A 27,353-nucleotide genomic window follows, 5' to 3' on the forward strand; every position below is an offset into this window, starting at 1 on the left:
TTTTTTAAATCTTTGCTGTTGATAAGAAGTATTGAGAAATACTTTTAATTTTTACCTAATGTAATAAAGCTTACAACAAAATTTTTCTTGATAACATTCTCTATATTTTTATTTTTCACAATATGTCATTTCACATGTGTCATGGTCCACGGGTGTCGTTAAAGTCTTATGTCGTTGACAATTTGTCAAACCCGTTCTGTCATAACACAGAATAGGTACTTAAAATTATCTCGGAATTTTAAGTATATTTATTATGGTATCCGAAAATCTGTAGTATAATTTATTAAGTTACTGCTCCGGTCGGGTGTGTGCGGATATAATAAGAAAATCGGATTAATATGGAGGAAAAATATATATTATCTTTAGATATAGGTACTACAACAATTAGGTCGGTTATTTACAATTCAAGAACAGAAATTGTCGGCAAAGCTGTAGCTCAGGTATTTGTATGCCCTTAATTTCGACGATATGTGTATCTTAAAATATTTTAACCCCTTTATTTATTTCCAGTAAATAGATTAAATCAATTATAATTTAATAATCGTAAACGTGTCATGAAAATAAATTTAATTTAAAAAGTATCTTTTCCTTTGACATCCAGTAATTCAATTGTTATATTATACACATGAAGGGACTTAATCTGAATATTTAAAAAAAAAAAAAACATATTTAATGCAGATAAATAATATTACATGTTATTTACTTTAAGGTAACTCTTCACTATCCCATTTCTGGCTATGTGGAAATTGACCCTGATGAGCTGTGGACCATTGTAATACAAGTTGTAAACACTTGCTTGCAAAGTAAGTTTTAAATTGAGTTTTATGAAATATACTAAGATTTATAGTTAAAATATCATATACATAGACTATTGGTGTCTTTTAAAGTTTGATTTAAGCATTTTAATTCTCTCTGTTATGTTAAGCATTTTAATCCACAAGGAGGTAGGTACATTATATATTTTTTTATTAGCAATAATGCTAATAATACAATAAATACCTTGGTACCCCAAGGTAGCAAGGTATTTATTATAAGGTACCAAGGTATTTATTTTATTCTCTAATTAGAGAATAGTCAATTGACAACAATTACTAGTTGCCAATGAACTGCTAACCATGCAGGTTACATAGATGTATAGATATTAAATTCCAAGAATCCATTGGGTCCCTCCCTTATATATAAAAAATATTTGTATGATTATGTTTGCCAGTAAATCGATGAATTATGCTTATTATGTTTTTGAAATAATGAGTACAATTTTTTTTAAATATTGTTCCAGTGTCATGAACATAGATTGATTTTTTTTTATCATTCATAGCAACATTTCAATTTAAAAATTTATTATATCTTCTAATTTTAATATACATCTGCACACATTGGTACACTCATGAAGATGTTGTTTGTGTGAGTTCAATGAAGAAGTGCAGAGTCGCACATACAAGAGTTTGTATGAATATATTATTTATATAATATTTATACCCATGCAGATGCATGGGCATGCATGCGTAAGCGTATATATCTGCGTGTGTTGTTGCGTCTTCGTGCACGCTTAATCGCAAGAATGTGTTTGAATAGTTACTTCAACATATCTTGAGAAGTGACTGGGAAGTCAATAAACGGGAGGTTAATAGTGAAGGTAGATTCAATTCGTCCCGAGATTTTCCTCGAATGACTTTTTCGCAATCCGTAACAGTACGAGTGTAAATATTCCGTGTTTCTATTGATACAAAAAAAGCTCCGGTCAAGCGTGCGTTGTCGACTCGTATCTCATTTCGTTCGAGAGTTCGTTTATGATATAAGTATATTTTAACGAAGTATTTAGTATACGCGTATATGGGGCAAAAGAGAGCGTGATGCTGTGTTCCGTCAAGGCATATTGGACTTTCTTATGCTCAAGGTGTCATAAAATGCAAATTACTATCTTCATGTAATAGTATTCTGCACAAATTAAATTACATACAATGTATTTAACTATAACTCGAATCTAAATCATTGATGAGACATTTGAAACTTTAAAAGTTAAAGGATCGAAGAATTAAAAGACGTATTGCTAATGTTAAATAATGAATCGATTCATTAATTTAAAGTCAAAGTCAAAAACCTTATTCAAAATGAAAGTGTTGACACTTTCTTATTGATTGTCGAAAATCTACCACCGGTCCGGAATATAATGCCTCAGACATGAGAAGAACCGGCGAAAGGAAGAATTAAAAGAATCAGAATTAATCAACTAAAATAACTATTTACTACTAAAAGTTGTTAAACATTTTGATTTGTTAATATTAATTTATGTCTTTAGATGTCGGCTACGTCGTCGGCGCTAATTTTCATGAAAATTTCTTAGAACTAGTAATAATATGGAGATTTAGTGACTGATAATTCTTCTTCATTTTTTACGTTGTTGATGCATCATACAAATAATAATCCGTGCTAGCGAAATGCCCTATTTATCTTGTGGGGCTTACACCTACAGCTTTTCTAATTAAATAAATGTTGTAATAAGTATTCTTCCAAAGATTTTTTTAAAATATTTATTATAGTGTTCTTGTCGATTGTTCCATCTTGTTCCATCTCAAACTTGATTTATTTTTAAAACAATCGAGCTCAAGTCACTCTTCATTACCATTTTCTCAATTAATTGTGTAACTTTTCTTTGTAATCGGTTGATAAATATTTTGTGGACTGGACTTGTTTGTTTTTTTTTTTTTTTTTGAGATAAACAAATCCGTGACACAAATTTTGATCTATAATTGATTGTTTTGTTTTTCTCACACTGGCATAGAGTTCGGACTGTTATTTTATTTATACTGGCCACGTTGACTCTTGACGTAATAAGATATTAATTAGATGGAACATCATTAAAGCAAATTGTAAGCGATAGCGTTTTAACAAAATAATAAAAAACACAGAAAAGTCATTGACAGTCTATCATTTAAGTTACACAAAATACTCATAATAAATAAAAAAATGATTGCGAAGCCATTTTCTGCAATTCCTTATTAATCTTTATTCAGATTTTATTAAAAAAAAAACCGCTGTTACACGTGTACACGGATAACGGCAGTTACAATATTTTTTTTAACCTTGCCAGTTTAAATTATTCAAATCAAAACTTATAAGCCGTGAACAAATCTTTTCTACAACAAAATGAATAATTATGTTTCTCATTTTTGACATAGTATAGAACTATAATTATAAACGAAAACATTATAATTGTAAAATAAATATAATAAGTAAATAATTTAATGCTAAACGCACTACTAAATATTTTTATTAATAAATTGCACCTCTGCGAAGTGCGATTCGTTAGTGTATAATAATATATCAAACCAAGATGCCCTAGATAATACAAGTGGATCTTAATCGAAAAGCGTGGGAGCCATTTCAAGCTTAGAGTTTTCTCGTTTCTAATTTGTATTCATAATTCATCTCTGACTCGGCGGTGAAATAATACATCGAAATCTTTAACAACTTACAATATTTTCATCACCATGCACTGAACTTTTTTGGAACAAACTTGGATGTACTGTTTTACTAAAGAGGAATTCTTTTAGCAGTAAGACATTTAGGCCCCGGCAACTATAAACTAACGTAATCTTAAAGTTCAACATCGTTAGATCTGATAGTCTGTGGTTAGACACAGGAAAATCAAACTATGTGTCTTTCATAAGAATATTATGTGTTATTTATCATAAAAATATTTTTAGATGCAAAACTCACAGCCGGACAGATTACAGCAATGGGCGTATCGACACAAAGAGGTACATTCATAACATGGTCCAAGACTACAGGGAAACCATTTCACAGATTCATAACATGGAAAGATCTCAGAGCTGATGAATTAGTCAAGCAATGGAATAACTCATTCTCTTGGAAGGTATTGTTTTAAATTATTTTTTTAAGTAAACCTTTTCATATCGAAATCCATTGTATCTAATATAACTTTTATCAATTGTACTAAACTCATGAATAATTATAAATGATGTTCTATTTTCAAAAATATTTTATCAATAAAACTAGAGATCGTTATTAGCCACAGAATAAAAAAAAAGTTTGACAATAGAGAAAAAAGGAACTAAATTATTTTGTCTTTGTTTTTTCGTGTATTGTTATCGTTGCCCTATTTAAATTGTTTTTTTTTTATTTATTTATTTTAATTGGTGTACTCTAGTTTTTTTTCATATTAAATTTAATTAAATATCAAAAAGTGTTTGATGGCAATATTAACTGTATAATATAATACATATGTAATTAATTTTAAGCGTTTCAGCATTTGTTTTTATTTCAGCTCTTCAAATTTGGTGCATATGTATTGTATATCGTATCGAGAAGTAACAGATTTCGCGCAGGGAGCGTGTTTAAATTTTCAAATAATCAGGTAAATACCAACACCATTATAATTTTCAGTATTTTAACCAATTATTGGATAGTAATCCTTTTTATTCATGAATTGCCAAAATTCATAGAGGTAGGTAGATAATATAGTCTGTCCCACAGCCCCTTTCCGTTACACGCGGACCGATTCGCTGTTGGAGACAATAAATATTTTATTAATTAATAACTCCATAGAAACAAAAAATAATCTTATAACGAAATAATAATAACTATATTTTATGTTAGTCCATATAACATCAGCCTTCTGCCAGTGAATTCTCGTCAAAATTGGTTCAGCCATTTCAGAGATTAGCCGGAACAAACAGACAGGTAGACAGACAGACTGATAAAACTTGTAAATCAATGTTATTTTGTTATATGTTCCGTGTAATAGGGATTTAGTAAAAAATATATTTTAATAATACAAACAGATACTCCAATTTTATTATATAATATGTAACAATAAATATTTACCACTGATTGTGGTGTAGTATTGTGCTCTCTGATTTTGAAATGAATGACCCAATGAATGTTTCAAAAGAATTTCATGTGCGTCTTTGACCCTTAGTAAGCGTCTCTAGTTTTAAAACTATGTCCCAGAGATTCAGTTCAGCAGTTATAAGTCAAAAGTCATGTGGATCACATTTTTATATACAAAACAAGTGACCAGCCCGGCTTCGCACGGATTATTGATATGTATCGTTATATTATGACCAACTTACATGAAATCATTATAAATTTTAGAGTGTTTATTCTAATGTAAAACCTATATTACTGTAAAAAATCAGCCAAATTCCTTTAGTAGTTTTTTCTTGAAAGAGTAACAAATATACATACATTCATCCTCACAAAATGAGCCTTGGGAACTAAGATTTCATGTCTTGAGTTACACTGGCTTACTCACCCTTTAAACCGAAATACAACATATGATTGATGATGTGTTGGTGGGTGTGTCTACTGAGACAAAAAATTTATATTTAATACAAATATTTAAACAAGTAGTCCAAATCATTTTTCATACTCCAATCCTGACAAAGTGCTTAGTATATTAGAGAGTTCTCTGATATAATGAAAATCTACCATTGACATTTAAACATGACCATATCAGAACAGATAATTGTCTAAAAAATAATTGCGTCGACTACAGCGGATTAATTAAAATTTTTGGCTATTCGCTCAGGTATAGCTGAAGTTTTTGTTTGTTGTGAATTATTTTATCGCCAATTTCAATCACCCAGTTCGAGCACAGTGATATCACTGATTGCTTTCGATTACTCAATAATGGAACATGCAATAATTAACCTACAGACTTGAGGGTAATTCTACTATCACATTTTATTTTCTGTGCCGGAAACGCAAAGATTATTTTGCCTCAACTGTTAGAATAATAGGGTTAAAGCTGAACGATAGTGATAGCCTATCGATGAGTTTGCGATAAACAGACAATTGTTTGTAAAATTGGCACACTATACTCCTTTTGACGACCTCCGTGGTCAAGTAGTGTGTACACCGGTTTTAATAGATAAATATCATTAGATTACTATGTTGTAATCTAATGATCTTGGGTCTGGGTGTTTGTGGTACCGTCGTTACTTCTAATTTTCGATAACACAAGTGATTTAGCTACTTATATTGGGATCAGAGTAATGTATGTGATGTTGTCCAATATTTATTTATTTATATAAAAAAAAAAACTATAAATAAATTACCAATACTTAAAAATAAAAATCGCGCGATTATTTAAATAATATGTCTATTTTTATACGAATTTGCATTCAGAATCTCACTAAATAAAAATTATTAATTTGCAAAAAGAACTAGTTTTTTGCGCTTTTGACGTAATTTCCTTTGTCCTTGTATTGTTTAAATTCTGTTCAACTTTATACTTCTACAAGAAAATTAAATTAAGATAAATTAATCGCTCCACTGAGCTTATTTTTATTGCTATCAATGGGAACAATACAGGAATATAATAAAATTTCTATGTGGTATTAACATCATGTCATCCTCCTGCCCTTATCCCAATTTTATTTGGGGTCGGCGCAGCATGTCTTCGGGATTGCATTAGAAATTCGCATCCCGAATTTAAGGTTGGGGAAGGGTTGGGGGGTAAGGGGGGTGGTGTAGTACCCACACCACCACTCCCCCCGCGCGGAAATCATTAGTTTTTTTTTTCAATTTTTAAATTTCAATACTAAAATCATCAAAATTAGTACTGTTAGTTAAATTTTGGAAGGGGAGAGATATAAAATTCCAATTATTGGTATACAATGTGATTTCTGGTTTGGTCATAAAATCTAACCTAACCTAACCTATCCTTAGCTACTATAACTATCTACTATTTTTGTTGCCGGACTGGCTTCGCCACTCCTGTGCCCCTCACAGCTGTTAATTTTGGGTAAAAAATAGAAACAACAATAGGTATATTTTATAAATTTATAAGAACCATTTATCTGTATATAAACTTGACTACATCTAATAATGCGATAAATTGATCTTTTTTATATTTTATGTTATATTGTATTCTATTGTCATGTTCGTAAAATCTTCTGGGTGATTATTATTTTCTTTACAAAAGTCACTTCCCTACAAAATTAAATTAAATTTTTACACGTTTTACTATAAATTAATATAGTATTTGTTAAAATACAATACAGAAAAAAGCTAATAAACATAAAAATAATGATTTAAGGTTAATTATAATGTAAAATATCGATCCGTTACACGTTACTTTAAACGCACATTAAAAAAAAACTATGGGTTTCCGCGGGTTGGGAGTGGTAAATTTCGAGAGAGGGGAACAACCCATTTAAGAAACAACCCCTACTATCATCAAATTCGGGATGCGAATTTCTAATGCCGACCCATGTCTTCGCCTTCCATACTTCTATGTCAGACGTCATCTCACAAGTAACATTCTTTCAAACCATATTGTCTTTCACACACTCCATCCATCTTTTCCTTGGGCGTCCTCTACCTCTATATCCATCCACATCCATGCTCAAGGCCTTCCTCACGATATGTTCCTCATTCCTCCGCACTACATGCCCATACCATAATAGCCGCCTTCCACTCTATGTCTATGTGGTACTAACAGTTTAGACAAATAATAATGACGAAAGCATATAAATATAATCAAGATTTAGTATGAGTAAACATTGTAGCAAGTCTTAATATACAACGTATTTATTAATAACAATATGCGATTGCCAAAAAATTTGCTCTGCGATATTGATAATTATTGCATTGGTTTTTGACTGAAACTTAGTCGAAGTTGCCATTGTTCCACAATGTAAATAAATAGTTGGCTTATTTGTTTTGCATGGTGACATAAATATGATGCATCGAAATCTGATAAATAGTTGTTAATCAGTTTTAATTATTTTTTTCACATCTTATCGCGACAGTATTATATGTGCACACTGTTAATGACTTTTAGATATTTTCTTATGCGTTGTAAGCTGTACGTAAGTTAATAAAAACGTAAAAAGTTTTGTTGTTAGTTGATGTTTATATAAATAATTTTAAAAGCGACTAGTTCATTATTTTTTTAATACTTTAGTAGATACTCTTAAGTAAATTATTTTTGAAAATACTGTTTGAGGTCTTTCCGCTTAATTATTTTCCGTATGTTATATAATAATATTTAAATTGATAAGTGAACGTAAAATATTAAACATGCATACAATGTATAATACATTTTAAAATGTTTTTGTGTCTTTTCTTTCTAGCAACTCATTTTATTTTTATTATTAATTAAAATTAATTACATTATTTATTAAATATATTAAATGAAAAATTAATTAAAAATACATGTCTCGGGAAAATCTTCATTTTTATTGTGCAATGCATTCAAAACAATTTAGTGAAATCATATTTTTAAGGTTCCAAACCCAAAAGGTAAAACAGGACCCTATTACGATTTCGCCGCCTGTTCATCTATTTCTGTTCTCATACAGCAAAAGTGATATAATGTTTTTTTGCTCGGTTTTTGCTCAATTTTGATAACAGTAACACACATTTTCATGATATACTCATAGAAAATTTTGTTATACATTTACTTTAATTTTAATAACTAATTAATTAAAAATAAAACAAATATTTAAGTTGGGCTACTATGCAACAGACATGATTTTTTTTCTCTTCTGCTATTTTTATAGATAACGGTACGGAACTCATTGCGCGGGAGTCCAACTCGCTCTTGGCGGTTTTTTTATTCGACTAACCTTGTTACATGTTTGACGATAGTGTAAAGTTTCGCAATCGACCACGCTCTAAAGTTTAAATCGTTTGTATTTGTATGGATATGTCTGAATATAGCCTAATTAAATACTCTTTACCGTAAATATTCTTATCATTACATAGTACAAAAAAAAAAAATCACTCGCTGATGTCTGTCCTTATGTATGCTTATATAGGTAGAGTGATTTGAGATGAAAGTTTTTGTGTATAGTAAAGAAACACTGATGATTTTTTAAGTTTGTAATGTGATGTCGTAAATAAACAAATGATGTAGTATATTTAGTATATCACTATTGCACAACTGCGAAGCTGGGGCGATATCTAGTGTTCTTATATAACTTGGTCTACCGCAAAGCAATAATACTTAATATTGTGCTTAAACGGCCAGTGTTACTTTAGGCACATGGGCGATATAAAGAATAGCTAAACTTACTGAAATGTCTATTTACAGTGGTGTCTGGTGACCACTTATTAACAAGTGGCTCATTTGCCAGACAACCATCCAATTTTATTACAAATCCCTCACAAGATTACCTTAAGCAATGGCTTTATGGCAATGAACGTGTATATTAAATTCAATTTGCATAATAATACCCGTGGTAACACATTCATTACGCTTAAAAAAAAAATACAACGTGATTAATAATAATTGTATAATGAAGTCTCTAAGTCCAGTGTGTTTATTTAGAATTAATTGTTTTTATGAGGAAAACGGCAATTGTATCTCATTGTCACCATATAATTTTACTATTACTCAATGATAATACATATGTATCAGAGGATTATTTATTAGGCGTAACTCAAAAGCATCCGATAAAAAAATTCTGCTGATATCTGTGTCCTTTCTATTTGAAATAAAAACCCTTTGGAATGACTAAAAGGTCCAATAACAGAAGTACTATTATTATTCGTTAAATATATAGATCGAGGGTCAGTAGACTTCAGGTAATCATAGTTTCATATTCCGTCCAATGAGGAAACAGTTCGTTTCGTACACGTGGACTCATAATTAATTTATTTATAAGCAAAAAAAAAATGTTTGATTCGATTAATTTCAATATTATTAATGTACTAAAATGAAAATGTACGGAAGGCTTTGAGTATGGATGTGGATGGATATAGAGGTAGAGAACGACCCAAGAAACGATGTATGGATTGTGTGAAAGACGATAGGGTTAGACAGAGTTACTTGTGAGATGGCACTTGGTGGTAGGGCTTTGTACCATCCACTCATAAGTTATTCTACCGCTAAACAACAGTACGCAGTATTGTTGTGTTCCGGTTTGAAGGGTGAGTAAGCCAGTGTAACTACAGGCACAAGGGACATACTATCTTAGTTCCCAAGGTTGGTGGCGCATTGACGATGGAAGGAATATTTAATATTTCTACAGCATCATTGTCTATGGGTGGTGGTGACCACTTACCATCAGGTGGCTCATATGCTCGTCCGCCAACCTATTCCATAAAAAAAAAGTTCGACAGAGAAGTATGAAAGGAGAAGACATGCTGCGCCCCAAATAAAATTGGGATAAGGACAGGAGGATGGTGATGATGATAATGTACTAATATCTCAAGGTTTAACATATTTACGACAACACTTAGGTAATAGCGTTGTTTAATATGTGTTACATAGTTTCTAATATTCTTAAAATGTATGCTCGTACGTCAATGGTAAACAAAGTCGCTTGAATTGTTGAATAGGTAACGAAACGTTTTTAGTGTATGGTAGTGAAAAACATCGTAAGGAATAAAATGTTCCATTGTATAATTATTTTTCATAAAATATTTAACCATTAACGATAATAAATAACTTGAATAATTTTAATGTTATAATAAAAATATTATTTTAATGTTTTTATTATAAATTCATAGTCACAAAAACTATAATTTTGGATTCCACGATGTTACTTTGTTAAATTGCTTATAGATATGATCTTCATAATATTTACCCATGCTCATAAAACTTCAAATTTGAAAATACTTATTTTATGATTACTAAGATAAAACTAACGTCTTTAGGTATATAATATTTAAATTGCAGAAGGATTAGCGATATACAAACCTTAGATAAACGTATTTAATGCGATTTCATCACAGCTATCGATAATTTTTGTTAATGTGCAATAATTAACAGTGCTCTAATTGATATGTCATCATTTGTTACAAAATATTCAACTTAAATACTTATATCACCTTTAATCTTACAAAGTTCCGATAACTACTTCGTTGACATTAGAAACGCCATTTTTTCACAAATGCATATTGAATATCATAGATTTTATTTTAGCTCACGACCAATTCGATCAAGCTTATATAAATGTGAAAGTCACTCTGTTTGTCTGTCGCTCTTTTGATTAAATTTTGCATGAGGCAGGAAAAAGGATGTATAGGTTTTTAGGGAAACTTTTTGTACGTGAGTGAAGCCGCCGGCGATGAATAGTTATGGTGAAACCGACTCTGATGAATAGTTTATAGTATAGTATAAACTAATCGTAGTATAGTAATCAAATTAACGTAGGTATTAAACAGTTTTTGCTAAATTAAAGTTGGACGAGAATCCATAATTTAAATATTTCCTTGTTTTTTTAATTGCAGACGACATTGAGGTTATACTGGGCTTTATTGAACATACCTGAGCTGAAAGTAGCAGTTGAAAAAAATGACGCCATGTTCGGAACCCTGGACACTTGGCTGCTGTATAAAATGACAGGTTCGTACTTTACATTGTAGAACTTTTGACATTTAAGCATTAACTTTATACGTTAACGTTGGATGTGTGTCACCAAAATGACAGCGCTTTTGTGGGCATAAAAAAGTAACGAAATATATTTTTTGTGGCTTTGTATTAGGAAAATCAATATTTTGAAGTACTTTTTCCAAAATAGTTGCCTATTCTTACAAATTTTCTCTTGGTGACATCTTCGAAATTAATAATTATTTTTAAATGGTAGAACTATATTATTCTTGTGTATAGTGCTATATTTCTATCAACCGAGTTATCACTATTTTTTCTTATAAGTCAGAAAGAAACAGTACTTAAAACAGAATATCTCTCAAGGAAGATATCACCGATGCCATATTATATAGACACCGCTATTTTTCGCTCACTTTGGCACGTAAACTTATCTAAGCTAGATCATACATTGTCTACTAGCGTGTCTCAATATGCTTAGCGTGTTAAAGAAAGTTATGTATGTAGAAGATTTCGTAATCATAGATTTGTATAATTCCTTCCAGAAGTTCAACTACATTTCTAATGGAGTATAAGATTAGTATTTCCTGAATACAAATTGTCTGCACTTATTCTAAATACGACTTAACGATTTAAACTTTGTACCGAGATTAAATTTTAATAATAAATACAAAATTAATTTGATTTTCAATGTCTTGTCGATTTCAGGAAGCAAAATTCATATGACAGACGTATCTTCGGCGTCAGCGACTGGTTTTTACGACCCTTTCACTATGCAATGGTCCAATTGGGCTTTGCAGTTGTTTGGAATACCATTAGCTGCCTTACCGACGGTGGTCGATACTGCCGGCGAACACTTCACCAGTACCGCACCAGAGATATGGGGCCACGCGATTCCTATACGGAGTTTTGTAAGTATAAGTTAAAAATAATAGCCTATCAATATAGGAGAAGGTTTCGGAGCCTACTTCACAATGTGTGACCAAATTTTATTGAAATTAGCGGTTTCGGATTTACCAATAGGCTAAGTGAGCTAGGGCGGCAGATTTAGTGGGGCTGCAAATTTGTTATAATATTACAGAAATAGAAAAAAAAAACTTTTAATTATATGTATACACATTACGTCCGTAATCCGTATACTCGTCATTACGTAGCGGGTTGGAACAATAATCTAGTAACTGATAGAAATATCACCCAGTTTATAATCATACTAATAACGGGAAAAAACGATGTAATGAGGACGATAAAACACAAATCATAAAAAAAGTAGGGGCGGCAAAAATTGAATAGCCTACTAGCGGCAGATTTGTAAAGATTTGTAAATCCGCCACTGGAAATTAGACACATGCAGATCCTTCTGATGTTGTACTTCACCGAGCATGACATGAACATACAATTATAAATGTAAAATGAAGCCCGTGAAAATTTAGCGATGCTTGCCTGGATTTGAATCAGTAATCGTCTGTTAACGTCTAAGCCTTCTAACCCAGCCCAGTAATCTCGGCTAAAAGTATATCTATTGTAATGTAGATACAGCGTGTCATGTGTGTGTGTGTGTGTGTGTGTGTGTGCATGTCTTCTGAATTCTCATTCAAGTAATTCTTCATATTTTCTAGTTGATATGACATTTTTCTAAAAATTGTCGAAGGAGATTCAATTACCATTATGATTTATTTATAATTGCTCGTATTACTACTTATTTATAATTGTAATCAAATTATTTTTTTGTTTTAATGGATCATTTTTAAACATTGGTCCTTCGAGGCGGATATTATAAAAGATTTATTTTAAAAATGAAACAAGTGTGAAGGAGTTTTGTAATTTTAATGAAAAACGAAGCTATATTTTTAATGCTCCTAAATTATGTTATTTAAAACGTGATAAAAATACTATTATGATATTAATTGTTAGACACAAAATAAAATCCAAAAAGTGACTATTGTCTTAATAAATTTTTAAACAAGTCTAGTTTATATACCAAAAAAAATTTGATTATTAAAATTTTAATATCCAAAAACAGCGAGGTTCTTTTTGTAAAATATCAAGAGTTTAGTTCGCAGTAGGTAACTTAAAATCCTACTTTTATGAGTTTAAACTATTAACTGTATGTATATTTCTGTTTTAAATTATTGACCCAATGTAATATTTGAAGACTTAGATTATCTACAATACAAGTACAAATAACTGTTTTTAAAGAGCGATGTGAGTTGTTTATTTAAAGCAAACATTTTGGCCATCTTTAAACATAATATTCTTATCGTCTGTTATTTGGTGTAGAACAAATTTCCGGCGGACGTATTTCTAAACTTTTAAAACAACGGAACTCAACATATGTAATATTTGATGTTTAGAACCTTCAAGGTTAATTTTTAAGTAAGAGTGCAAATTTAAATTATGATAAAAAATGCAATTTTTCCATTTATATTTACTGATGAATATAATAATTAAATATTACTGGAGTGCCAGGAATTATAAGTTAAATTAAATTAGTAGGTTATATTTTTAGTGCTAAATGTGACGCATTCCACACAGTCTGTTTCAGAATGTCGCAATCATAAATTAAATAAAAAAAAAAAAAAATGTTACGAGGATCTTCGTTACCATATAAAGTAGTTGGTATATTTTGTAATTATTGTATTGAAGTTAAAAACATTCTCATATTTTTAGATAGCTGATCAAACAGCTTCAATGTGGGGCTCGTGTTGTTTTGACGTCGGTGACGTGAAGCTGACCATGGGTACCGGGACTTTCTTCAACATCAACACGGGTTCTATACCACATGCATCGGTATCCGGACTCTATCCCGTAGTAGGGTGGAGGCTGGGCAATGAATTGGTCTTCTCAGCGGAGGGGGCGAACAATGACACAGCCAGCATCATCAAATGGGCCCAGAATTTGGGTATAAACATTTCTTTTATATATTATAAGTAATCAATATATACATTTTGTGTTACTTTTTAGGCAACTTTAGTATTGGCAAAATTAAATAACACTGGTGTAAGAATATCTACAAGCAGATTAGCCTGAGATAATTATAAAATAGATATGCAGGCAGTTCTCGTACTTACAGCGTGTTAGGTTCTTGAAATTCGTGACGTAAATCGAAACGACGAAAGTCAAGACATATTACTTCGTTTTTTTCTTCTTGCTATGACATTGACCTCGCGACAAATGAGTTTTCTGATGCCGGAAATCAAAACATTTGACGTAAGCTTGAGGAATAGCGTGAAACGAAACGACGTAAATCGAGGATTGCCTGTGTAGTGGTCCTTAAATATAAAGCTATTATTAAAAATCACTCATCCAGAAGTCTATTATTTATACAAGTTTCCCTGTTTGTTAGTTTCCAAGTTTGACACTACATTCATTTAAAGATGTACAATTAACATAATATAAAATTGTCACATTCTAATATTTACATTGTACACACATGTCAGAAAGAATATTGTTATATCAAGATATTTTAATTGTATTTATTTTTCAGGTTTGTTTGATAATCCTCAAGACACGGCTGAGATCGCCATGTCGGTGCCGGATTCCGACGACGTATTCTTCATACCTGCTTTCAGTGGATTGGGAGTAAGGAAATATAGTCATTTGTATTTAAAATCCATTTACAACAAACAACAACAACAACAGTCTGTCAATTTCCCAGTGCTGAGCTAAGGCCTCTTCTCCCTTTGAGGAGAAGGTTTGGAACGTATTCCACCACGCTGTTCCAATGTAGTGTTGGTTGAATACACATGTGGCAGAATTTCTATGAAATTACAAACATGAAGGTGTCCTCGCGATGTTTTCCTTCACCACCGCGCCGAGCACGAGATGAATTATAAACACCAATTAAGCACATGAATATTCAGGGGTCTTTGTCTGGGTTTGAACCCGCAATCATCGGTTCAGATGCACGCGTTCTAACCACTGGTGCATAACGCCTCTTCCAAAATTTTTCTTCTGAAATTCCATTTAAAGTACCAAATTGATATCAATTAGAAATGTGTTCAATGCATGCAAAAAGCATGACAAAGTATAGAATAAATATATTTTTGATGTAGACAGTGTAATGCTCATGCAATAGGCTATTTGACAATGCGAAAAATAAATTGTGAATTATTGTAATCAGTGTATATTATAAGTTTAAAAAGGGTTATTAATTAACGAAACTTGAAAATAATACTTAATTTATTCAAAAATCAATAAATAAAAATGCATTTTTTCAAAAGTTTGTCACGTGACACAAAACGCTCCTGATTGGCCGTGCTTATGATGAAGTCACTTTCTTGTTAACCTTGCTTTTCTACTATATGTATCACAGATTAAAGTACAGGAAAGTGACGTCACCGACCCCATTGCAGCGCCATATTGTCCAAGTAGCGTTTTCGCGCGCTATTTAAATATGGAATTTTTAATATGATATTTTTCGGCAAATATGTACTAGAAATAAAAAAAATCAACTTTTACTGGGTTCCTTAACCTCTACTAAATAATATAAAATGGATTTTGAAAATCAGTCAAATAGCCTATTATGTATATATTCTCAGCCGCCGTATAACGATTGCACGGCGGCTTCTGGCTTCGTGGGTATGAAGCCGTCGACGACCAAAGCGCACCTCGTGCGCGCCTTACTCGAGTCGCTAGCGTTCCGCACTGCGCAGCTGTACTCCTGCGTCAGGACTGAAACTTCCTACACGTTTAATAGTATTAGGTAAGAAATACATACTATACTCGACGACCTCCATGGTCGAGTGGTGTGTACACCTGTTTTCATGGGTACGCCACTTTGAGGTCCCGGGTTCGATTCCTGGCCGAGTCGATGTAGATTACCATTAGTTTTCTACGTTGTCTTGGGTCTGGGTGTTTGTGGTACCGTCATTACTTCTGATTTCCATAACACAAGTGCTTCAGCTACTTACATTGGAATCAGAGTAATGTATGTGATGTTGTCTCATATTTATATTTATTTATTTATACTTATTAAAGTTATTAATTTCGGGATATTTACCATGTTTTTTTATTTTTGTTCGGTGGATCTCGATATTTCGACATTGTCTACGAATGTCTTGTTCACGAGACTGAAGTGTGCGGGTAGATGCTGATAATGTTAGTGGTGTCCGTATCGAACTACCTCCTTTCTTGTACGTTTGCTACGTAAACTAATACTAATACTTTACAGTGACTCTGTCTGGCTATCTGTCTGACTGTCTCGCTTTTACGCTAAAACTACTGGAAATTTGGTATACAATAGTCTAGAGCCCGAGAATATACGTATTTTTTTGGAAATAAATAGGTATAAGACCTCTTTGTATATCAATCATAAACGTAATAATTTAAGTTAATTTGTATATATATTCATTTTCTATGCTAGCAATGCCGCGGGTATGGAATAGTTTTGAAATCGGCGATGATTCTAGAATTTAATTACTCTTCCTTTAAGAAATCAGTTCAGTAAATTGGTAAATCGTCATTGGTCATTCTTATTCAGCTTGTTAATACTGATTCGTTTCAGCGGGCACATCTACAAATTAACTAGTAGTTATTACTCGTCAATACGATAGAATAATATATAGTACGACACAACTTACATGTAGCATCGGCAAAATTCGTTCAATCGATCACATCCGAAATAACTACGCTATCCCAAATTATCAACATTTATTTCTTGCGTGAATATAATCTATATACAAACGTAATAACTTGTAATATCATATGACTCAATATTTTCGTCAATTTGAGACGTCGACATTGTTGGATCGACGCGAGAATCTATAGCGTCGAATTGTGCGATAGGGAGCTATTTCCATTGGTTGTATCAATCGGCAGTAATCGGTTTTGATGTTACATCTAAGTTGTGTCGTACTATACATTATTTATTAATTTTTTTTATCTAATTCTAGTACACTCAAAATTAAATAACGCATTTTTCTTTATATTTATTGTGATAAATTTTAACGTACGACTTTACGGTTAATTTGTTTAGTTAGAATGTCATTATTGGCCAGGAAAATGTACCGTCGTTCTATAAGTTTTTAATTTAATTTTTTGACGGTTTTTATTTAGGCCAGTAAGTGGTCGCCACAATCCATAGACAATAGTAGAGAATCATGAGTGGTAGTAGTTGTGTACCTGTAGTGGAGTACCTACTCCTGTACCTCGTGACGTAATGAAAAAAAAATACTTGTTACAGATTAGATGGAGGTGTATCCAATAACGACTTCATAGTTCAGCTCGTAGCAGACTTAACAGGGCTGCGTGTTATCCGACCAGTAGAAGTTGAAATGTCTTCCCTCGGTTGTGCTCATATCGTTGGTTTACATTTAGGTAAGTTATATTTCATTCTGACTGATATTCTTTAGTGGTTATTATGCCATGGAAGTAGGCCGCGGAGAAGAAGAGAGAGACAGAGAGAGAGAGGAAAGGCGAGAGACACCAGAGATGAGATGTATGGGTTATGTTTGCCTTCTCCCCCTGCCATAACGTATGTTACCAGAACTAAAAGGGTTTTGTATCCTGGACTCTCTATAAGTAAAAACTCTCATAGTCTAGTCAGCCTTTGGAGGGGATACACTATGGAGCAATCGTTAAGTCCCACTAAACTTTACATTTACCTTTCTCCAGGTAAATAAAGTGTTACCTGTCAAGAAAGGTAAAGGCAAATAAAATGGTCTATGGGATCCTGCATAAGCCAGTTAAATAAAAAAAACTCCAAACAGTCTCCTCAAAGAAAGAGCATATCTTTACCCATCCGTAGGACATTAACAGGCTATTACTAAAAACATAATCTTAGTCTGAAGTAATTTAAACTTTTCAGGTATTTTCACATCGAAAGAAGAGTTGAAATCGCTTCGTAAAATAGGTTCCGTATTTACGCCCCGGCCTCAAGTCAAAAAGTCGTACGAGGTGACCGTAGCGAGATGGGAAGAAGCTGTCAAGAGGATGTGTGGTTGGTACTTAGGGAACAAGTCGCCTCAATATCGGAACTCAATACACGACTCAAACAACTCAATCAAGCCACAGAACAGTTTCAAAGTTGGATCGATGAAGAAAAATGGACGATCCAAATAGCGGTGGCTTTTCTATTTGCTTATATTCATCGCGTGCATTCCACTATGCAGATGATATTGGGCATCCCTCAGTAGTTTTAGGATATATTGTTGGTATATTTATAAGAATTTGACGACTCTGTAGATGAAATTGTGACGGGTTGTGCTTATATACTCTAATTATTGTGGTCTATGTAATTTTTTGTAATGTCTGATTTTTAATAGTTTTATTTATATATGTGTGAGTAAATGTTGTGTATATTCGTCGAACAAATTGACTATTGCGTGTGAAATTATTTATTGTTTATTAGAATTATAAAATCGTCGTCAATATACTCACTAAGGCATCGGACACACTGGTGCGTTGAAACAATTGCCAAATCCAAACAGTGTTTTTTATTGTTAAAAAAAATCTTAATGAGTGATTGTGAGTACGTGATTTTACAGTCAGATCTTTGTGTAGGACCGTCAGGGTAAACACCCCCTACACTTGACAACGATAATACATTTTACGCAATGTATTATTTTTGTTCTAAGGTAGAGGTTACACGAAAGAACATCATATCTTATATACCATTGTTAGCAACGTGTACATAAGTGTTGGAAACAGCGTTAAATTATATGTGACCACTTACCATAACGGTAGGAATACTTACTAGAAATTTGTCATACCAATATTACTAATAGACTTTAATTAGGTAGATAAACATAAAATAAATAACTATACGATTATAGAGGTTAAATTTGTTCGTCTGTAGAACATAATCTCCGAAAATAATGATCCAATAGTAAAGATTACACTAGTAGAAAGCTACATTATTCATGAGTGTTATACATTATATATTTCATTTGTATCATAAATTAATCCGTGCGAAGCCGGGCGGGGCGCTAGTTGAATAAACAAGTTGGTTCCTATATATGTAAGTAGCTTAAGTATCTGTAAATATAATTCATTGTAGAAATCAAGTCATAAAATCAAAAAGTAAAATTTGCATATTAAATTTAAAGGCATTTCACTTCTTTGTCATGAAGAGGGAAAATCGATTAAATGGGGTCGGCCGTGACCTTGTATATGCAATACGTCTACAATGGAATTCAAGATATGATGTTTCTTGTGTCTATACATTGGCTCATTCATTATTCTATCAAAAATACAGTAATAACAATTATTTTTATTTGGTAAAAGTCGAATGGGGTACAAAGCCCTATAAAGCGACATCTACTCAGTAGGTTGTAAGTTTTAATACTCGTAAATACCACTGACATTCCAATTGATATTATTTATATCTCAAAATCAATACAAAATCGCGATAAAATCTGTAATATTTTACAAAATATTTCTCTTATATTAGAAAACTTTGCGTTAATATGTATTCCCTTAATGCATATTTTAAATTCGCTCATTTTATGTTAGTACGAGCTAAAGACATGACATTTGATATTTTTAATAATTTTAAGACATAAAAATTAATATAACATAAAGTACTACGTATTCAAAATGACATTAAAATAAACATAAGTATATTGTATAATGGATTGAATTGAAATAGAAATAATTATTGTTAAGGAATTATTACATTGTTATAAAGTATATAATACATATATAGAGATATATTGGTACCTGTCCCATGCTACGAGTTTATCAAATTGGACTGGTATCTTGCGATTTAACAAACCAACTCTTCAGCTGTATTTTATAAGTATAGATCTATTAAGTTTGAATAAGAACTATAAAAAATGTATGTTAATGTTCATTCATAATCATTCGTTCTATTCATGCAATAGATCAAGTTACATTTGTCTTCGAAATGACAAGGAACGAATGTGTGAATGGAATGAATACTGGAAATTAATGAATTCAAATACAATATTGTGCAGTTTTAATAAGAAAGATAGTAATGTTTATCAAATAATTTGCAATGTGATAAACATTTAAGCCAAAAGACCATCATTATTTCAGGAGCTAAGTATTTTAATTTATTCCACCAAAGCGGTGATATATGGAAACGAGGAGAAAGGTGAATCTCCAATAAAGTTAAGAGATTTACGTCAATAACGTTAAAATCTATTTTTTGTTTGAGAAACAACCTCTTTCATGTGATATCAGCGCTTTGGAGTGGATTTATAAATAAAACATAATATATATCACAATCGCACTGCCCAAATTTCACAGCTCCTTGTGTTGCCGTATTCAAAAATGTGGTATTACACGGCCTGTGAGAGAAAAAATTGTAGCGTGAAACTAATGGTAGCGTGCTTTGTAAGAGCCAATGCGCCGTCCATTAAGCGCCAACCATGAACTTATGTTTGATCCCTTTGCGCATGTAATATTGCTGAATCATTCATCCCCTTTTATTTGAACGACATATTTAATACACACAGTAAACCACCAAAACACGCTGGCTCTGCCCTGTTCCCTAATTATAATGTGGAAATGGGCCAAAAATGTTTTGCCTTTATTTTAAAAAAAATTAAGAGTAAAATTTTAAATATACCACTTAGTAAAACAATAATCGTTCTGTTACGAAATAGCATATCATATATTATGTTATAATTAGTAAAATTGATGTATAAAAAGTTATAAGACTGTAATATGCCTAAAGACAGCTTGTGATATTTCACGTAAATATAATTCTTTAATTATTATGTTTTTGTATAATTGAATGTTTTTATGTCTTATAGTCAATTTTTTTTACTTTATAATTTTTGCTTACTTGCGCTTACATTTTACCCATCCAAACAATGGTCAACTTTTATATTTCTTGTAAGTAATTTAAGGTATAGATTATTTAATACTCATTTAATTTTGTGTAATAGTTTATTAACATATCGAAATATATATAATTTTTATTTGTTGCGAATTAATATTTTGTTGTTAATCGTCTAAAAAAAGGTGGTTTTAGGTTATGTTGTGTTAATTTTGTTATTTTAAATTACAATATATAAAATTTATTTATAATTTTTAATATTATGATACTATATCGCACTTGCATATATTATTTTATGATAAATGCTAATTAAATCAAGTTTTCCTTACAACTTCACGTGTTATAAATTTTCACTATTAGATCGTGATGAAGCTATATAAAACTGTTTACCTTATTTCTTCATTGTGTGAACTAAATATTACCACTATGAGAAAAATATATATATCACACCATATTTTTTAGACGTAGTTTAGAATTGTGTAGAATGGCGAAGGGGATAGTTTTGCTCATATTATTTTTGCTCATTAGGAATATATATGGATTAGTAAGGGATGGGATGCTTTTATATCCCGAATTATTGAAGACGAGTGTTAATGTATGGGCGGGGAATGATTATATAGATTATAATCCTGACCAAATATCTGGAATCGTTTACGTGGAAGCACCTGTGGAGGGTTGACATTAAGAATTATGGCGCCAAAACTTATAAAACCAGCTGTCAAAAAGAAGAAATTGTGTCATTTCTACTGTACACAATCATCTGAAGTATTATGGAAGGATTAAAACATTTATCCTTCTATTTTTATGTGTGGAATAAACTAGAATCAGTTTTTTTTAATTATATTTATTATTATCAATCGAAGGTATGATGTATAAATAATACGAATAGATTTCTTAATAAGTCTGCTATAATTGTTTTTTTTTTTTTTAATAATGTAAATTAATTTTAATCTATGATTTGATTTAAAATAATTGTATTAATGACATTACTGAATATCGTATGTATTTAATAATTGTATAATGTTTGTATATTAGATTATCTGCTTATTATCTGTAAATATTTTTTTGACATGTCATTTAAATATTTAAAAAAATGAATTAGAATTTTGTGAAATATGTGCATATTTAGTATTAAGTATATATTTAAATAAAATAAAAATCACCGTATATAAAAATTATTATGAAAAATAGTCCCAGGATATTAAAAAATTGTATAAATAAATAGAATCAAATTTTATCGAAGTGGTTTAATTACAACTATTTTACAATCCTTATTTTACTAATTCTTATACAATGTTTTAGGATATAATAATCAGTAAAAAGGTAGTTAGCATTGTTTTTTGTCTCGTATCATAGTTTATATGCCAGAAGGCTATGGCTGTGTTAAAGTCTGCTCTAAAATAGTCCTTTATCCTGGCCCATGCCAGATGACTTTGCACTAATAATAACTTTAAAGTGATTTAAAATTTAAACAAGATTTAATAACTTTAGGAATAATTATACATTGTTATCTAGATTATAACTTTTTAATAAATCCTCAATCAAATAATATGTGACAAAAATTGTAATTACCAACAGCGAGCTTGCTTTAGGTTTGTTTAGTGATACTGTATCATAAAGAAAAAATGATTACAGATAAAATTATACTTTTAATCACATGTTCAATAATTAAAAAATGTTTTATCAAGCCAAAACTTTTAAAACAAGATATAATATTACTTTTGTATTTGTACCACTATTATTGTATTACTTCTGGTTTAACTATTATTTACCATACACTTAACTGTTATATTATAACAGATTCATTGGGTATAGATTTTTCTTATATAGAGTATTGGCGTATTGACAGTAATGTTGTAGGCATAGACAATTTTACCGTATTTTATTAAATCGATATGAATATATCGAATTTCGTGTCAAAAATTCTACTGAATGTCTAAAACGCCTCGATGGTTTATATCTGTATATGGCGGTAGACTATGCGCATAAACCTTTGGCTGATACTCCACTTAATAGTTGTCCGTAGTTGACTTGTCTCTACTCTCTACTACAATTAATGTCCAACGATGAAATAGCACATACATATTTCAAACTTATTTTAAGTCTCTTAATATTGTATATAAGTAAATATATACTACCACACTGCTCTATTGCGCATTGATGCAATTGAATTTGCCATTGTAAGGATTTCAACAAGATTTTTTCCAAATTGAAGATTTGGAATGATGAATTTATAATTCATATTTTTTCTGTGTGAAAAGTCATTGTATATTCAATATAACAAAAAATAGGTAATGAATTTATATGCTAAATTATAATATTAATAAAAATTTAACAATACTTACGTGTAGTTAAAGGAAAACAATATAATATCCTATTTACAATTTATTTATAATTAGATATATTTACAATATAATACAAAACTTTACAGAAACTTTACAAGTTGAATTTTGATGAATTATTATAATATTATTGTTTGGAGTAGGTACAACTATTTGCGTCACGGCATTATTGTAAAATATGTTAATATAAAACATGTAAATTTAGAAATAATTTATTTTTGTTCCAAACAATAACAAAAAATATATATATATTTACACAAAATTACAAATAGATACTATTATAGTACTGAAATCTTTATGAATGCAACTAAGATGTGATTGTTAGGTAGGTACCACCTGTTCATCAGTTATTCTACCGCTAAATAACAGTACTCAGTATTGTTGTGTTCCGGTTTGAAGGGTGAGTGAGCCAGTGTAACTACAGACACAAAGGACATAACATCTTAGTTCCCAAGGTTGGTGGCACATTGACGATGTAAGGGATAGTTAATATTCCTTACAGCGTCATTGTCTATGGGTAATGGTGACCATTTACCATCAGGTGGCCCATATGCTCGTCCGCCAACTTATACCATAAAAGAAAGATAACATTATGCACTTATGAAAGTCTAATACCGCCAACGCTTGGTCAACCACGGATTCTAATATTTTATATTCCTTGTGTTTAGTAATTTCCCTGACTCACTCAACAATCAAACATACTTAAACTTATTTAAAGATAATTTTTATATAAATGTTTTCAGTATCAGGTACGTATATAATACACAAAAAATCTATTATGAATACTAAATTAGATACATAGCTATACAGTTAGGTAAGTAATTAATTACAACTGATTCTTTTGAAGTTTTAGTTCGTGATGCACAAAATAAAATAATTAAATTATATAGGTACGTACATAAAATAATTAAACTTCAAGCTTTGGTTCAATACTTGCGATTTCGCGCAACTATGTATATTACGTGATGAAAACTAACCAACCCAAGTTGGTAGAGTTTTAATTCTACCTTCCAATTCCGTTAGGGATTTATCGTTATTAGCTTCTTCAAAGTTGGCCAACAGATCGTTGTGTTGATGGTCGCCTTCGACAGCTCTCTTTTGAACTTTATGCTCAGACTGACTTTCTCCTGTTGTCGAAAAATCTTCAAAGCGCAATACTATTGGAACAAACCCAACCAATCCCTGCCTTATAAGATTTTCTATATCCGTATTGTTTTCTTGATCAGACGACACTGATTTTCCAATAACAGACGCCACAGCCAAAAGTAAAATAAATGTTTTGACGTACATAATGTAAACAAAATTATTTCTTCGCTATAACAACGTATCAAATTGTCCAATATGTTTTGTTGTCCAATGAATGTCTCTGAATAAACAATTGGACGCCGGCAAAGGTTTTATACGTTTACTTACAGTCTTGAAAAATAATTGTGCTAACAGAATTATCTTAAAAGGATGCATGAGCATTGCGTATCGGTAGGTCACATGTAAATATGAAAAATACATATTTTCAATGATATAATTGACCGTGAAAAGTATACCTACCGAGTTGTTGACATCTCTGAAAAATGCGACGTGTTTTTAAATGATTTATCTTTTATTTCTCATATCTTATACAAATACTGAGAATAAGATAGTGCACCTAATTAAATAGCCCCATTTTTTCTATGAAATAGTTGTGCAACAAATTTCAAAATAAATTAAATTGGCATTTTCATTTTCATTTTCAAACTTATTGTTATGGATTCAACTATTATGTATCCACGTAATTTTATGGTAATTTTTGTGTTTTTAGTTTTTAGATATATGTATTTGACTGTGACTATTACTAGGTATCATATTTCTATATCTAAAGTAACTGTTAAGTAACAATTTTAAGTTATTACTTTATATTCGTAACAAATAGCAATTGAAAAATATTTCGGAGGTAGAAAACCCTATTAAAACCCAAAATCAAAAAAATGTCCACATCACACAGTTTTTAAGAGATAATGTTGACGAGGCTTTGTTTCAAACTCAATCCAATACAGTACATCCCTTACAATGTAATATTCGTTCTATTTATCATTGACTAGCCGTTCATTCCGTCTTCATATGGGTACAAAAACAAGTTTTTCACGTTCTATTTTTTAACTAATGACATAAAGACTAATATATTCGCCCATACGGTCACTTGTGCTAAAGCCTCAGATAATACGGCCTGTCTATTCTCCACGTGTTTATTTAAATATCTCGTATTATTTCTAGTATTACTGGTTGCAAATTGTAAATAGCAATAATTATTTACATAATAAAATTAACATGAATGTGTTATTTATTTTAGAACGGATAATTACTTTGTAATACGAATCTGTTTTTTACCCTTTATTCGAAACGTTATATTAATTGTTGATAGAGCTTTGTGCAAGCGCAGCAGGTCAGAAGGTTTCATATTCAATTCTACCGCCAATCAGTAATACAGCAGTAGTAAGAAATTATTATGGGCGGTGGCGACCACTTACTATCAGGTGGCCTATTGGTCCACCAATCATAAAAAAAAACTCTTAATTAGATAAAATATGCTGTTCCTGACTCTCAAGAAGCAGTTTTGGAATTCTACAAATCTCACATACAACGATTTTGTGTGCCTGTTATAGTTTTCGCAACGATTGCTTCGAAATAGTAAATAATATTATGTTTCATATCAATTAAATTAGTAGTTTTGAATAAAACCGAAAAATCAAAGAAACAAAAGTCATCTCTTTATAAAGTTAGTAAAGTAAATGACGCAGTTTAATATTTAAATCAATAATAATCAAATAATAGATCAGCTATTATAAGAACTCATAATCGTTGTATGTGCTGTTTTTATCTTTTAATTGGCTAGCGGGTTATTATTTTATGAATAAATAAGTATCTATGGAAAAAAACTGTATATTTTATTCCTATAGGTACTATTTAATTCTTTATCTGTATTATTTATGAGACGGTCTGTGTCTCCCAATGTTTCGAAAATAGTCGAAAGTGTTAAAAACGTCTAAATATAAAAAACACAGTTATATCTATAGCAAACCATAATATCTTCACTCTAAATCAATTTGATTAATAAATAATTATATTACTCCTTTCTTCTTATAAATAAACAAAAGGCACAAATCACATTGTTAACATAATACTAATGGTTCCACTTGTTTAAAATAAGGCGAGAGGCGAAATATAATAATATCTAAAGGTTATTCGGAAAATATTTAATTTTTTTGCAACAAAAGACTTATTTCTTTTTTTTTCTTGAAAGGGTAGGTACAACTAGTTATAGTATATTTTTACTTAATATTTATAATCATTTTTAAATGGAAAATGTAATATAATAAGTAATATTTTCGGCAATTCGAAAAGATGATTATATATATAGTGAATAAATATTTCATACCTTCTGCCATATTTCTGGCGGTAGCATGATTGCACGCTCATATATTTTATATTTTGAGTTGGTAACATCTTCTCTTCCACATCGGATAACTTTTTGCCCGCTCGACCAACAATTTTACCTTTTCGATATTATAGGTATATATCAGGGTTATTGGAAACCCGACATACATCCGCTAGGAGGTGAAAGGGGTCCAAAAGTGAACCATTTTTGAGTTATCACGTTTTTTTACCTTTTTCAAAATTTGTCAAAAATGCAACTTCAAAAATTTATTTAGTTTTTCTAACTAAATTAATATAAATAATAATCTATTTTTTTCTGTTTTATAAAAACGAATAAACACTGGATATTTGTGAATATTTAAACAATAATTAACGGCCTAAATTTAAAAATAGGAGACGGAAAATTATATTATTTCAATTTTTTTTTCCACAAAAGTGCCTTAGAAACCACAAAATCACTATGAAATTTGTTCTGCAGATTACTTTAAAAACATAACCGTTTTCTTAACTTTCTAAAATTTAAAAAAGGAGGAATTTATTTCAAAACAGC

General features: G+C 30.8%; 1 protein-coding gene across 1 annotated transcript; it reads left to right on the top strand.

Moving 5' to 3' along the window:
• The first annotated feature begins 162 nt into the window (after positions 1–162).
• Positions 163–20,306, top strand: LOC124537500 (putative glycerol kinase 5). Its single transcript, XM_047114369.1, has 11 exons — positions 163–440; positions 710–803; positions 3,708–3,877; positions 4,289–4,378; positions 11,212–11,326; positions 12,017–12,219; positions 13,976–14,207; positions 14,793–14,887; positions 15,847–16,010; positions 17,490–17,623; positions 18,114–20,306. The coding sequence occupies exons 1-11, from the start codon at positions 339–341 to the stop codon at positions 18,365–18,367; spliced, it is 1,653 nt and encodes a 550-aa protein (XP_046970325.1). The 5' UTR covers positions 163–338; the 3' UTR covers positions 18,368–20,306.
• The last annotated feature ends 7,047 nt before the right edge of the window (positions 20,307–27,353 follow it).

This window comes from Vanessa cardui, chromosome 18 (genome assembly GCF_905220365.1).
Source record: "Vanessa cardui chromosome 18, ilVanCard2.1, whole genome shotgun sequence".
Classification (NCBI taxonomy): domain Eukaryota; kingdom Metazoa; phylum Arthropoda; class Insecta; order Lepidoptera; family Nymphalidae; genus Vanessa; species Vanessa cardui.

Excerpts from the sequence above, each read along its gene's own strand:
- LOC124537500 (XM_047114369.1), top strand. The coding sequence starts at position 339 with ATGGAGGAAAAATATATATTATCTTTAGATATAGGTACTACAACAATT. Across the intron at positions 3,878-4,288 it reads ATAACTCATTCTCTTGGAAG|CTCTTCAAATTTGGTGCATA; the intron begins GTATTGTTTTAA and ends TTTTTATTTCAG. Across the intron at positions 14,888-15,846 it reads CTGCTTTCAGTGGATTGGGA|CCGCCGTATAACGATTGCAC; the intron begins GTAAGGAAATAT and ends ATATATTCTCAG.